Source organism: Mesoplodon mirus, assembly GCF_964341445.2.
Source record: "Mesoplodon mirus genome assembly, chromosome: 3".
Taxonomy (NCBI): domain Eukaryota; kingdom Metazoa; phylum Chordata; class Mammalia; order Artiodactyla; family Ziphiidae; genus Mesoplodon; species Mesoplodon mirus.
In genome coordinates this window covers 78,596,037-78,612,026 of record NC_138978.1, presented here as the reverse complement: position 1 = coordinate 78,612,026, position 15,990 = coordinate 78,596,037, and the positions used below count along the sequence as shown (strand labels likewise).

Here is a 15,990-nt window from a genome sequence, read left to right as displayed (position 1 = left end):
AGAATAAGATGCCTAGAACACATTAGTAAGGACTCAATAAATGTTTTAGTAATGTAAGGTGTGTACTGTGTGCCCAGTACCTCTAAGAACCTTACGTATATCATGTCATTTAATTCTCACAGCAGCCCTGTGAGAGGCATGAGGTAGACACAGCTTCATTACACGGATGAATAAATAAGGAAATGTGTTTATAATAAACAGTGACCCAAAAAAATGCAGATGTTAAATTAGGTGGTAAAGTAGTGGGATCGTAGGCGGTTTTTCTCTTTCAGAAATTTCGTTAATATTGTTGATAGGCTGTATATGCGTCTTGTGTGTGTGTGCGCGTGTGTCCGTGAGACCAAATAATTTTAAAACTTGAGTGGGCAAACACAGCAACAGGAAATCGTTGGGTAGGGTCTGGGAAAAGAGGAGGAACCCAAAAGTACAGACAAGCAAAGACTCGACTCCGCCTGTGAGCTGTCGGCGCAGGCGGAGACAGCCCGCAGGCAGAGCAGTTACGCTCCCCACCCAGGGAAACGATTCCTTTTAGTGAGGCCAACCCGCGGCCACATGCAAATGACCTGGAGGCTGTGGGCGGAGCCACTCCTGAAAGGCTCCGGCCGGGGGGCGGGGAGAAGGTTGGCCCATGGGCTGGCCCCGATTGGCTCCCACAGAGACGGGGCGGGCTCTCCCGAAGGCCCGACCTCACCGAGGGGCGGTGCCTGGGCCTGGGCCTCTTGGAGAGGGAAGGAGCGGGTACCGGAGCTCCGCGTCGGGAAGCTTAGGTAGGCTCCGAGGGCTCCCAAAGGCAGAGCCGGAAGCGCTACAGTTTGACCCACGAGTCCATCTGTTTTCGAAGGCGTAGTCCTCTTCCTCCCGACCCTCTCCGCCTCCCCTTCTGCCCCTTCATCCGGAGGCCGAAGCCCCCAGCCTGGGCGGGGCGGCGCAGCCCGAGCTCCCGGACCCGGAAGAAGCGCCATCTCCCGCCTTCACCATGGAGCCCACTGCGCCGTCCCTCACCGAGGAGGACCTGACTGAAGTGAAGAAGGACGTGAGTAGCACAACCTTGCCCGGGCACCGCCGAGGGCCGGGGGCGGGCGGGCGGAGCGGGGTGGGGGGGCGGTGTGCTGCATTCCTGCAGCGAGGAAACCCGGCGTCCTAGTCCGAGTCGGAATCGGAGGAGGAGCCCGCGGTCGGAGAAGCGAAACGTCCGAGCACAGCAGGACCGTGGCGAGCCCTGCATCCGAGGGACCTTGGTGGAAGTGATCTGATCCCCGCTGACTTGTTAATCCACGTTTTGAATCAATAAAAGCAGGGCTTGGGTTTCTGAAATCTTGTTCAGTGGAGCGTTTCTTTACAGTCAGCTTCTTGCCCACTGCTCACCCATCCCCTCGTGATTTCACCCCAGCTGCGCTTTGGAGCTGCGTTGTTAGGTATCGACGACTCAAGTTCATCCTTGAGTCAGACTGTCTTGGCTGCTGGCTCAACCTGGAGCAAAAGCTGGACCAGATAAAGCATCCCAAGCAGTGGATCAAATACGTGAAACTTGCAAAGGGGGTTGGGGGAAGCTGGACTGTTGAAAGCACAACCCGGAATTCCCCTAGTAAGCAAACGCCCACGTATTTAAATTGAAGGGGCGCGGAGGGGGGCGGGGGATGAATACATGAAGCGGAGAATTAATTTACAGGTAAACGTTGGAGATATTCAGCAGCTAAATTATGCTCTTCTGCTTGGATGCTGAAGTGCACAAATCTTAGTATTTATTCGTAAAGAATGACTTTGTTGAGGTCTGACTTGTTTCTCTTTTCCTTTGCTTTTAGTTAACTTGTTTTGCCATGTGAGACTTATATGAGTACCATTAAAATACTTTATATTAATTCAAATTCAAAACAACATGAACATGAATTGTGTTATGGCTTAACACTGCAGTACTTATACAAAATCATCTTTGTGAATTGGACAGGATAGCAGCTTTTTAAATGTTTGTGTGCTTCCTTTTACCCTTACCTGTAAGGTTTATTACACTGTACTCATAATTACAGTTGGTATGACTCATTAGCAAAAGGAGACTGGTTATGACTGTGCCTTAGTTTCCTCCTTCAACAGATAATTGTGGAGCACTTATTGTATGGAAAGTACTGTTCTTGGGCCTGGAAAGATATAAAAAATGACAGGCCCCTGCTTACATTCTAGTTGAGTTAAGACTGGGACATTGATAACTAATAAAGAATAAATGAGTATTGTGTTTTTCAAGATTTGTGCCAGTAAAAACATGAACTTCAAGAGCTAGGCCTGCTGTATTCCAGATACTGTGTCACACAATTTACAACGTTCCCATTTAATCTGTACAACAACCTCTAAGGCAGATAATTGTCTTTCCCATTTTACAGTTGATAAAACAGGTAGTGAGAGGTTACAAGTGGGAGGATATAAAGCCTGTACATAAACACAGATGTGAAGGGTGGCTTCTAGGCCTTTATTTTTTTCCATCAGTTCATTGATATTATCCATCTCCATGATTTCAATTTACAGCTATATAAGAAATCCATAACCTTGGGGAATCATGGACACGTTTCAGGACATCTATGAAAAAAAATATGTGCACATTTTCTTCTTAGAAATTTTTTTCATGATGTTTTCAAAATGGTTTATGACCTTACGAATTTTAAAATTACCATCCACATATTTGGACTTCCTTCTTTCTCAACTCTAAGTGCTTATATCCAAATATCTACTGGAAATCCACTTTTATATCCTTCAGATTCCTCACTTTGTCTAAAATTGAACTTTTTATCATCCTTACCCCAAAGCCACTTGCTGTTTCTGCTGTATTCTCTCGTGATGAATCCATGGGGATTGGCTTCTGATACCAAAATTAATGGATGCGGGCTTCTCTGGTGGCGCAGTGGTTGAGAGTCTGCCTGCCGATGCAGGGGACATGGGTTCGTGCCCCGGTCCGGGAGAATCCCACATGCCGTGGAGCGGCTGGGCCCATGAGCCATGGCCGCTGGGCCTGTGTGTCCGGAGCCTGTGCTCCGCAACGGGAGAGGCCGCAACAGTGAGAGGCCCGTGTACTGCAAAAAAAAAAAAAAATTTCATGGATGCTCAAGTCCGTTTTATAAAATGGCGTAGTATTTGCATGTAACCTACACACATCTGCCCATATACTTTGAATCATCTCTAGATTACTTATAATACCTAGTACAATGTAAATACTGTGTAAATAGTTGTAAATACAATGTAAATGCTATATAAATAGTTGACCCACACAGCAAATTCAAGTTTTGCATTTTGGAACTTTATGGAATTTTTTTTTAATTTATTTTATTTATTTATTTATTTTTGGTTGTGTTGGTGTTGGATCTTCGTTGCTACACGCGGGCTTTCTCTAGTTGCGGCGAGCGGGGGCTACTCTTCATTGCAGTGCACAGGCTTCACATGCAGTGGCTTCTCTTGTTGCAGAGCACAGGCTCTAGGCGTGCGGGCTTCAGTAGTTGTGGCATGTGGGCTCTAGAGCACAGGCTCAGTAGTTGTGGCGCGTGGGCTTAGTTGCTCTGCGGCATGTGGGATCTTCCCGGGCCAGGGCTCGAACCCATGTCCCCTGCTTTGGCAGGAGGATTCTTAACCACTGTGCCACCAGGGGAGCCCCTGGAATTTATTTTCCATCCACTGTTAGTTGAATCCGAGGGTGCGGAACCTGCAGATACAGGGGACCGACTGTACGACCACTTATCCACATGGAAACTCCCACTTCTTTTTTTTCTTTTCAGGCTCCCACTTCTTCACTATACTTCTTCTCCCTGTGTGCTCCATCTAGTTGTTTACCTCTTTTTTGTTGAATTTAGTTCAGTTTCATAAATATGGACTACACACTGTGAGACTGATACTGCCATTGATTCTAACAGTTCAAAAGTTAAAAACTAAGACACAATCTTAGTTTGAGAAGAGCTCAACTTCTTGGGGGGTTGGGGGGGACATGTTAAAATGACAATTGCGAATCACAAAATAAGTGCAATGAATTTTACATTCATCCAAAACATTATCTACTTAGCACTCTGCTAAATGCAGGATATACAGAGTTGAACAGAATGTACCTGGTTCTTGCCTACTTTTAACATGTGGGTTCTTAAGGTTGAAAAAAAATAAATGTATAATTCCAAATTATGGTAAGGACTATGAAGGAGACAAACAGGTGTTGAGCCAATAACAAGATAAGAGGGGAAATCTACTTGAGATAGGATGGTCAGGGAAGGTTACATTTTTTAAACTGGTTCCTGAAGGCTATGACAGAACTGGGGAAGAGCATTCTAGGCAGAATAGAATTTTCAAAGGATCTAAGGCAGGCAAAATCTTGGGGAAATTGGAAAAAGGCAGAGGGTGCGTAGAGGTGAAGTTAGGATGGTGGGCTAGTGCCAGATTATGAAGGGACTTACAGATGGTAGTAAAGTGGGATTTTTTTCCCAAGTGTAGTAGAGACCTATTGAAGAATTATATTTTTAAAAATCCCTCTGCCTAATGTATGGACTGGGGCGAGCAAAAGGGAGAAGAGGGAAACTAGTGAGGAGATCCTTGGAATTTACATAGTTGAGAGATAATGGTGATTCGGATCAGGGTACAGGCAGTGGAGATGGATGGAACAGGAGAATTCCAGATGCATTTTTTAAACAGTAATGATAGGACTTGGTGATGGTTTGAATGTGGGAGTTGAGGAAGAGAGTGGAATCAGATTAGTAAGTGGAAATGTCAAATCAGCAATTAGACCTATCAGTTTGAAGATCAAAAGAGAGATCTGAGCTAGAAATAAAAGTGTGGGATTAAGTGAGTTTACCTGGGGAACTTGAGAGCTAGAAGGGAAAGGGAGACCATAGAAAAGTTTTAAAAAGTAAGAAGTTATGGCCGCAGAGATGGGAAGAAAGCCAGGAGAGTGTGGTATTCATATAAGACAAGAAAAGAGTATTTCAGGAGGGGAGTGGTCACCTGTTTTCACACTGCTGAGAAGTGAGATGAAGACTGAAAAGTATCAGATTTAGTGATAAGGAGACCCTTGGTGACTTTGAGAAGAGTAGTGGGACAGAGTGAAAATGTCTGGGAGTGAGTTGGGAGATATAAGTGGAGTCCTGTTGTATAGAAAAATGAAGTGCATACACTGGGTGCTGTAAAGGCAGGAGAAGAGTACTCATTTGGGGGAGTTTAAGTAAAGTTACCTGAAGGAGATGACCACTGTCCTGAATTTTAAAGGATGAATAGGGATATGGGAAAAGAAAACAAGGCAAAGGTAACAACTTAAAGAAATGTAGTGGAAAACAGCAGTTTTAGGAAGAACATAAAGTTCCAGAACATAGAGTAAGCTGGAGAGGTAGGCAGGATCCATACTATGAAGCACCTGCCTGCCATCATCAAGTAGCTGTTATTTATTGAATACCTACTGTGTCAAGCCTTCATATGGACTGTCCCATTTAGTCCTCCTACAGGTCCTGCTAGGTATTTATTATTTTTTTTACCAATAGGGACCTGAGGCTTAGAGAGGTTAAGTAACTTCCCCCAGCTCTTGATTCAAGATTTGAACTGAGGGGCTTCCCTGGTGGCGCAGTGGTTGAGAGTCCGCCTGCCGATGCAGGGGACACGGGTTCATGCCTCGCTCTGGGAAGATCCCACGTGCTGCGGAGCGGCTGGGCCCGTGAGCCATGGCCGCTGAGCCTGCGCGTCCGGAGCCTGTGCTCCGCAACAGGAGAGGCCACAATAGTGAGAGGCCCGTGTACCGCAAAAAAAAAAAAAAAAAAAAAAAAAAGATTTGAACTGAGGTTGGTCTGAGTCCAGAGCCATGCTCTTCAGCTCTCTGCTATTCTGCTATGGTTGAGAAACTTTATCCTTTAAGTCGAGGTGGAACACAGTGTTTTAATTTTTTTTTAAATTAACTAACGACATTTCAATATTGGTAGAATTCATGTAACACTCCAGATTTCCATTTTTTCTTGAAAAATTAGAAGGTCTGATAGATGTGTGAAGGAAGAATTTGAGCGGGGTGGGGAGAGAAGGAAGAAGTGCAACTAGGTGTCTTGTTAATAGTCGATGCAAAATATATAGGGACCCGAACTAGGACAATGCTAATAATAGGGATGGAGTGAAGGGGCAGCTTAGATAAATATCAGGGTAGATTGGCAGGACTTGTTGGGTGGGTGATCTGATCGAATGTGCCAAGTGAGTGAAAGGAGGAAAAGTCAAGGATGAGTTGTAGATTTATAGCATGGTTGGATGGATGGTGGTACTCGCAAGTGAGTTGAGAATGTCAGAGGAAAACGATAGGGGAAGATAACAAATTTGGTTTTGGACATGTTGAATTTTAAGTACCATTGGAATCTCTAGGTGGAGAAAGTCTTGATCACATAGGAAAATTTAGAAATCATCAACGTATGGTAGAAATGACAACAAATGAGTTTTTCCAAGGAGTTCATCTTTTAAATCTATTTTTCTCTCTCCTCATCCCCACAGCTTAAATTCATGCACTCAGCTTATCATATGTAAGATATTGCAGCAGTCTTCTGATTGCTCTCCTTTGACCCCAATTTTTGCTTTCCCCCAACCCTCTGTAAAAGTTTTCTTATTGCCTCTTATTTATAAACCTTTGATGAGGTTTTGACTATAGGGAAATGTAATTTCCCTCATTGCCTACCTTTCATGCCTCTAGCTCAGGTGTAGTCTCTGTAAATTTCCCAGGTCCTGGAGGCAGAGTTGGTTGCTTCCCCAGTACTTGACCTATATCTTTTTTTCCAGGTCATATTCCATTGTCTCATAATTTTTAGCTTGAGTTGATAATGTATTCTTCAGCTAGACCATGTGCCCTTTGCATGCAGGTTTCAAGTCTTGTTCATCTTTGCATATCCACTGATCAGCACTTGGCATATTTGGCATTTAGATATGTGAAATGTTTCTTGCGGGAATTCAGTGGACTGAGAACTGTAGGAACCCTTCACCTAACCTACTTTTCTGCCACCATATACTCTCATATACTTTGAAGATTTTCCATTGTCTTTAGTTCATCATTGTCAATGTGAATCAAGTTAGTCATCATTGTCATCATCACTAACATTTACTCATCACTTACTATGTACCAGGCACTTTCTCAAGTGCTTTATGTGTGTTAATTTATTTCTCATAACACTCAGATGAGGAAACTGAGGCACAGAGGAGTTAAGTTACCCAAGATCGCATATTTAGTAAATGGAGGAGCTATAATACAGTCACTCACATCAAATTGTTAATACCATTTATTAGGACCCACATTGATTTTTGACTAATTAAGCCTCGTTAGGCACTTCTCAGGTCTAGGCCTGTTTATGTGATTTCTTTTTATTTCTTTAATTTTTTCCAATATCCACTATTCCTTTAGGTTTCTTGCCCCCCATACCTTTCTACCTTCCTTCCACCAAGGCTGAGTTAGACTATAGTCTTGCCAACTGACTCCAGAGATAGACCCAGTATGGTCCCTTTTGGTTTAGGTTCTTTCTTTTTCTTTCTCTCTCTCTGTCTCTCTCTCTGTCTCTCTCTCTGTCTCTCTCTCTCTCTCTCTCTCTCTCTCTGTGTGTGTGTGTGTGTGTGTGTGTGGTTTCACTCTAGAAAGATGGAAAATTAATAACATGAGAAAGTTATAAACTGAGTTACCCTCTCTGGTCCTGACTAATCCTGGATTCCTTGCTAAATGGAAACTAAAATGTACAGTAACCTCTGCTCTCAACTTTACTTCTGAAGGCCCTCAGCAGACCTCCCTATTTCCACAGACCCAAGCCCCCTAGATTAGACTGGCCCCCTCCTCACAACAGTTTGGTCTTGGTTTATAGATGTGAAGATGAGATCAGAGCAGTTCAGAAGCAGTGAGGAATATCTAGTCAGGGACCTACTTCTGTCTAACCGGACCTTCATTTTAATAGCATGCCTTTAGTAGGGCTGAGCCTCCTGACTTCAGGATGTTTTCTCTCACCAGTCAGATTCCTAACTAATCAGTCACCTTTGTGATTTCCTTAGGTGTTAAAAAAAATATACATTGAGGCATTTTTTATATCTTTTAGGCTTTAGAAAATTTGCGTGTATACCTCTGTGAAAAAATCATAGCTGAGAGACATTTTGATCATCTACGTGCAAAAAAAATACTCAGTAGAGAAGACACTGAAGAAATTTCTTGCCGAACATCAAGTAGAAAAAGGGCTGGAAAATTGTTAGACTACTTACAAGAAAACCCCAAAGGACTAGATACCCTGGTTGAATCTATTCGGCGAGAAAAAACACAGAACTTCCTGATACAGAAGATTACAGATGAAGTGCTAAAACTTAGAAATATAAAACTAGAACATCTGAAAGGTAAGATATCTTAGTTATCCAAAAGTTCATTTAAATGTAACAATGCTTTTATAAGTAGAATGCAAAACAAAACAAAAACCTAGAAGTGATCATTTTGCTTTTATTCAAAAAGTTCAACCTTCAGAATTACATTCGATTTGCATTTTTTTACCTTATTTGATGTCATTACATTGCAAAAGTGAAATATCACTCAGTGTTCTGTATTTATATTCGTTTAACAACACATTTATAGAAAACAACGACAATGAAATCCCAGTATACACAGGAGTTTGTTTCTAAAGTCAGCAGAATGCAAGATTAATCTGTTCAAAGTAACCCCTGAAAATGCATATCACACGTAAAGAACAGTGTATAGGTAAAGAATTTTACCTTTGATAAACTCTGATAGTTTTTCTCCCACCAGTTGATCTCATGATGAAGTAGTTGGCTTATGTTGGTAAGAATCATCTTGTGTAAGTTATATGTAACTTTAAACACTAGAATCACACTCAGTGTTGCAAAATGAGAGAGGCATAAAACTGAGATTGATTAAGGGAGTAGCAGATTTACCTCTTCCGTTTCACCCTCACCCCACAGCACACACTCACTAAATTGGAATGCTGTGTAGAATTGTTTGCACGATTTAAATCCCCCTCTCCCTCCAAACTCCCATCTTTCTCTGTCTCTCTCTACAGAGCACATAAAATAAATGTGCATGCGATACAGCTCTATTCCAGCTGTTCTAGGCAAGGGAAACAGAAATTAGTAATTTAGGGCTTTTCCCTTAAGGAACTCAGTCTATAAATCCATGCTGGAACACAGATGAAGTTTCCCCTTGAGCCATATTTATGAAAATAGTTTCCCTTTCATGGGACAGAAATGCTGACTGTATTGTGAAGTTGAAAAACTAGTGGAAAAAATTGACGTACAAATGTACTTTACAGACTCTGCAGGATTTACATAAAATCTGTCAACTCAGGAAGTTCTGTGCCTGTAGACCATTGGGTTGAATATTTGCTAAGCCTAACAGAGAGATAAATTGTGTTTGTGTTTATTCTTTCCACGCTGAGGCTAATTGTTGGCTATACCCTTTGGATATGATAGAATTCTTTGTTCAGAACAACCTCTGTCATTTAAGTAAACTGTTAGGTTGAGAACCAGGACATTCTCTATTTAATGTGAAGAGGAGACCTGGGTTCTAGCCGTCCCCCTTGCATGAAGTAGTCCTGGAATGTTGGGCCTGACTTCACTGTTCCAGGCTTCTGTCTTCTTGACTCTAATAGTGAGAGGCTATCCCGGATGACCTGTAGAATCCCTTCCACTTGTAACACCCCATGATTCAAGAATTGGAAGTAATTAACTCATAGAATTTTAGCATATACCCAGTTTAAAATTGGGGTAAATTTTTTGTGTGCTGGAGTGCTAAAGAATATTTTTTAGTTGTGAAAGCTATTTCTTATTTTATGAATAATTTTAGGGGCTACTTTATTTTTTCCAGGTCCTTCAATGGTTAAGTATAAGTACACAAATTAAATGTAAATTGTAGCATGTCACTTAGCTTCCTTGAGATTATTTCTATATCTAGAAAATGTAAATAATAGTATGCTTCATGATTGTCAAGAAAAGCAGATAAAATGTGAAATGGATTATGACAATTTATAAACTGCTATTTAAATTTGTGTAATCTTTTAAAAGTTCAAAGATGGGTGTGGACTCGGTTTTCTAGTTACTTTTCATTTACATCTGAATAATTTTATTGTAGGACTGAAATGTAGCAACTGTGAGCCTTTTCCAGATGGAGCCACAAACAACCTCTCTAGATCAAATTCAGATGACAGTAATTTCTCTGAAAAACTGAGAGCATCCACCGTCATATACCATCCAGAAGGAGAATCCAGCACAGCCCCCTTTTTTTCTACTGATTCTTCTCTGAATTTGCCTGTTCTAGAAGTAGGCAGAACTGAAAACCCCACCTTCTCTTCAACTACGCTTCCTAGACCTGGGGACCCTGGGGCTCCTCCTTTGCCACCAGAGCTGCAGTTAGAAGAAGAAGGAACTTGTGGAAACTCTAGTGAGATGTTTCTTCCCTTAAGATCACGTGCTCTTTTGCGGCAATGACAGTTTACTGCATTTTAATTTTTTAATGATGACAAAAAATATTTGAAAGGATATGAATCATCTTATAAAATTGCTATAATGACTTATTAACATTTGATACATGTCTTATAATGCAACGTAAACATACTTTGTAAATAGAATTTTTTAGAATAAAAGAAGCATACTTGTAGATAGCTAAAGTAAGTCTTGTTGATCATGTGCTCTTCAGTATTTTCTCTTCATTTTTGAGGTAATTTAGTGTTTTCACTTTTTTTTATGTTTTAAGACTAATTTTAATAGAGAACATTTCTCTATTTGAGAATAGAGTCTTAGGCTGGGAACAATGTTTCTTCTCTGTGCATTTGTGCTAATAAGTTTCACAGTCTAATAGTCCTTTCCAACCATTCAACAGTACATTTTCAGAATTAAGCTGTTCCTATTCGGTAATAAAGCCAATCACTGCTGGGAAAACTGCCAGCGTACAGAAAAGAATCTTTTTCCCACTCAATTGGGCTTACAGGCACTTAGAAAGTCCCCTTCTGATTCAGAGAAATATCTAATGGAGTTTGAGCCACCTACGGTGCCAGTTTGCCAAAATACATTTCTTATTAATCTTACTAATTAATACTACTTTCTTAAGATTTTCACACTCTTTGCTTTATCATTTTCATTCCTAAAGAAAAATCTTGGCATAAACTTCAGTTATTACGTATAATTTAATGAGATTTTTAAAAATATTTTTTCTGTACTTTTTGTTCCCTTTTAATGAGGACCACTGTACAGTTGAAATAATTAGAACAAAATGGTTTTTGTGTGTGTATATGTGACAGTTCTGTTTTTAGTACTATTTGGAACAAGCGGGCCATTAGCTAGATATGTCTTTTTGTTCTATGACAAAGTTTGACTAATTTTACAAATTTATAAATCTTCTTTCATTGTTTTCATTAAACTATATCTATTTCTAGATATCTGTCTTATATATATTTCCACTACTTGCAAAAAGCAGAGATGGAAATATGCTATTAAGAATAAATGTTTTTAAGTTGTAGTGCTGTGTTTTGGAAGTTTCCAATTTTTCAATAGGAAATAAATACCTAAAACTCTTTTTATATGTACCAATTTTAATAGGAAACATTAATTCAGGTTGTGAGATGGAGTTGCACTTCTGGATGGACTGATGAAATTACCAATCATGAAGAAGACTGGCATATTGACTTTAAAAAAATTTTTAAAAACTGGGTGATTTTTGTAGTATAAACATTTTCTAACGATTATGGAGAAATATGTTTCACCTCCAGGGTAGCATAACAAAATAGTGGCAATTAAAAAAAAAATAGGGGGGCTTCCCTGGTGGCGCAGTGGTTGAGAGTCCGCCTGCCGATGCAGGGGACACGGGTTCGTGCCCCGGTCCGGGAAGATCCCACATGCCGCGGAGCGGCTGGGCCCGTGAGCCATGGCCACTGAGCCTGCGCATCCGAAGCCCGTGCTCCGCAACGGTAGAGGCCACAACAGTGAGAGGCCCGCGTACTGTAAAAAAAAAATAGTGGCATAATACTTAAAGAAACCTTTTTCAAAAGCAGAAGCAAGCTTTTCATTTCATTAATTAAAATAAAATTTGATATGCAGTTACTTTTTTTTTTTTTTTTTTTTTGCTGTACGCGGGCCTCTCACTGCTGTGGCCTCTCCCGTTGCGGAGCACAGGCTCCGGACACACAGGCTCCGCGGCCATGGCTCGCGGGCCCAGCCGCTCCGCGGCATGTGGGACCTTCCGGGATCGGGGCACGAACCCGTGTCCCCTGCATCGGCAGGCGGACTCTCAACCACTGCGCCACCAGGGAAGCCCGATATGCAGTTACTTTTTTAAAAATTTAAATAGGATTTATTTGGAATCAAAGATCATAATTTAGATATGGTATAGCACCTATATTTATAGTTTTCTTTCAGACTGTTGACTATGTAGACAATAAAATTAAGGTTTTAACAAACTTAGGCTTTTGGTTTTCTGAATCCTATGAAATCAGTTGATTTTTCCTTTAAACGCTGAAAACCAGCTGTTGCCAAAAATATATAAATTTGAATGATACTGTGACATGATATAGTGCAATTGGTTATTGGGTTGATTATTGCAGCAGTGAAAATTATCACTTAATATAAAAACAACACCTTCGAGCTCACTTTTTTAAATTGCTTTTTAAAAAATTGAGACTTTATTTTTTAGAGCAGTTCTAGGTTTACAGAAAACTTGAGCAGAAAGTACAGAGTTCCCATATACCCCCTGTTTCCTATATTAACATCTCACGTTAGTACATTTATTAGAATTGATGAACCAGTCTTGATACATTATTATTAACTAAAGTTAATAGTTTACGTTAGGATTCATTCTTTGTGTTATACAGTTCTATAAGTTTTGACAAATGCATAGTGACATGCATCCACCATTATATTATCACCCAGAATAGTTTCACTTCGCTAAAAATCCCCTGTGTTCCACTTATTCATCCCTTCCTCTTCCCCCCCACCCCGCCCCACCCCTTCCCATCCAGCCCTGGCAACCACTGATCTGTTTATTCTCTCTATTGCTCTGTCTCTTCCATAATGTCATATATTGAATGGTTGGAATCATACAATATGTAGCTTTTTCAGACTGGCTTCTTTCACTTAGCAATATTCATTTACATTTCGTGCATGTCTTTTCATGGTTACTTTTTCAAAAGCTAATTCCATCTTTGGTCAGCATGTCATTCCTAGTGCAAGGGCAAACACTGGCAAGTTTGGAACTTACCAGGATAATGGCAGTTTTTTTGCTTTCATTTTTTTTGTTGTTGTTTCGAATTTTTTTATTTTGTTTGGGAGGTTTTGGGGTTTTTTTGATAAACATTTTTTTTTTTGGCCATACCACTTGGCATGTGGGATCTTACTTCCCTGACCAGGGATAGAACCTGTGCCCCCTGCAGTGGAAGTACTAGAAGTGTGGTGTCTTAACCACTGGACTACCAGGGAAGTCCCTTGATAAACATTTTCTAAAATTTAATTTAGTTTAATTATGAGTTCTTTTGTGGTTAGTGATTTTTGTCTCCTGTTTAAAAAATCTTTGCCTATCCCAGTGCTGTGATGATAATCCCCTATGTTTTCTTCTGGAAACTTCGTTGTTTTCATTTCACAATTAGCTCTATGATCCATTATAAAGTAATTTTGTGTACAGTATAAAGTAGAAGTTAAGTCTTGTGGCTACTGTCCTTTTACCTAAGCAGTGTGAAAGGTAGCAGGAAGTTTCACGCTCTGTCCTTATCTTGTATCACTGCATAAATAAGTACGTTGTTGACTTTGGAGAGAAAAAAAAAAGCTAACCAAGCAGGGAATCGATCTTTGTTGTTAACTGTAATCTTTTGAGGGCTTTCTGAAAGAAGAGCTAAATTTAAGCACAAATAGTATGTGGGTAACTTGAGTGCTGCTCCTAAAGGCCTTACTCTGATCTTGCCACTCTATTTAATTATCAGACAGTTGTCCTTTACTGTGGTGGTTCCCAAACTTTGCTGCCTATTTCAGAATCACCTGGAGAGCTTTTAAAGATCTGGATGCCAGGCTGTGGAAGCCAGTCATCAGAAGTGAGTAAAAATTTCTAGGTGATTCCAACATGCAACAATGTTTGGAAACCACAACCTTACTGGGTGCCAAATACAGTGGTTGGTGTTTCCACATGTGTGATCTTGTTTTTAATCCTAATAACAACTCTGCAAAGAAGGTTTTATTGTTACTTTTTTTTTAACAGACAAGAAACAACCTCAGGATAAAGTATATGGCTCAAAGTATGTGGCACAGCTCTTTAGAATTAAAATCTAGGGCTGTTTGACTCCAAGATCAGTGTTCTTTCTACAACTCCATGCTCTCTTATTAACATTTCCTAGACGGCAGAAAAGTAAGAGTGGAGATTGTGTATTTTTTCACTCACAATGCAATATTTATTGATTACCTATCATTTTAGGTGCTGGCGATACAGTGATAAAACAGACAATGTCTATGTTCTCAGAGAGAACTCACATTCTAGTTGGGGGAGACAGTTAGAAAATAAACAAGGAAACCCTGATAATTCTAGTTGCTGTGGATATAAAATAGGGCATGTATGAGCTAAACAGTAACTTGGACCAAAGTGTTTATAGCATTATGAGGGAACTCCTCTCAAAGCAGGCAACATTTGGACTGAGGCCTAAACCATAAGAAGGAAGGAGCCAGCTGTGTAAAGTTCTAGTAGGAAGTTTAGGCAAAAGTTACATGGAGTGCAAAAGTCCTGAGGCAAGAACGAGCTGGTGAGGACCACACAGGCCTATATGGCTGGAATGTAAGTATGAGGGATGACTAGGGAACTCAGGAGGCTGGATTGAGATGAGGTTTCACAGATAGCGAGGATCAGATATGGAAGGATTTACAGACCATTGTGAGAAGTTTGGATTTTCTTCTTTCTTTTTTGTATATTGAAATAAAAGAGCTGTATTAGGGACTAGTATATAACATTTGCATACATTTTCAGGGTATTATACTATATTCCAAAAAACTGTTAATGCCCAAGGGGCGTTGGGCCATACTGTATCAGCTTGACCTCTGGAGGGGCTGGAGGCTATGTCCACATGACCAATCCCCAATAAAAACTCTGGACGCTAAGTTTCAGGTGAGCCTCCCCAGATGGCTCCATGCATGTTGTCACATGTCTTTGCCGCAGAAGTTAGTACTGTCTGCACCTCCACTGGGAGAAGACAGCCAGAAGCCCTGCATGTGGAAGGCTCCAGCACTCTGCACCCTGCATCTCTTCCCTTGGCTGATTTTAATCTGTATCCTTTAGCTACAATAAACCATAATCACGAGTAAAACAGCTTTCAGAGAGTTCTGTGAGTTCTTCAAGCAAATTACCAAGCCTGAGGATGGTTTTGGAGGCTCACAAACTTTGCACTTTGGGACCATCATTTTCCTTTGTCAATGTAAGTACTTAGGTGGAAAATTTTGAGAAACAGATCTACACCCTCATAAATTATAATCCACAATATTTATTGATCATCTACTCAATGACAGGCACTGAGCTAGGTACTAGGAATATAAAAATGAACAAAGCACACTCCAACTCCTCCCCTGAAGGAGCTCACAGACATTGTGCTATGGGACTGGGAAAGAGTGAATAAGATAGACATCTTCTCTGCCTCCTGGAGGTGAGTGTATCGTGTAAATGAACAGGCATCCTGTGAACGTTTACACTGATACCAACTTTACTGCTTTCACTTGGGTATAATTCCCTCTGAGTTCACGAGGAGGAGTCAAAGATTTCTAGTTTCCCTCGGTGGCTAGGCACATGGTTATGTCATGTGTTGTACTAAGAGGGAACACAAATGCAGAAGCAAGTTATATGTAAACACAAGTTACTGATCTTTAAGTGGGTGTTTGAGACCCCAGCACGATGTCCATACATAAAGTTTAAGAGCCAAATGGAGGTTTGATTCAGAACTTGAGAGGTTGGAGTTGGAGACCCGGATTTGGGAGTCACAGCATTAAGGTAGTTAATGCCCTGGAAAGGGATGGTCTGACTTGCAACTTTGT

At 40.8% G+C, this 15,990-nt stretch overlaps 1 protein-coding gene across 1 annotated transcript; it reads left to right on the top strand.

The window, feature by feature from the left end:
• The first annotated feature begins 717 nt into the window (after nt 1-717).
• Nucleotides 718-11,458, top strand: BCL10 (BCL10 immune signaling adaptor). The gene is made up of 3 exons (XM_082615166.1): nt 718-1,033; nt 8,046-8,334; nt 10,076-11,458. The coding sequence occupies exons 1-3, from the start codon at nt 977-979 to the stop codon at nt 10,429-10,431; spliced, it is 702 nt and encodes a 233-aa protein (XP_082471292.1). The 5' UTR covers nt 718-976; the 3' UTR covers nt 10,432-11,458.
• The last annotated feature ends 4,532 nt before the right edge of the window (nt 11,459-15,990 follow it).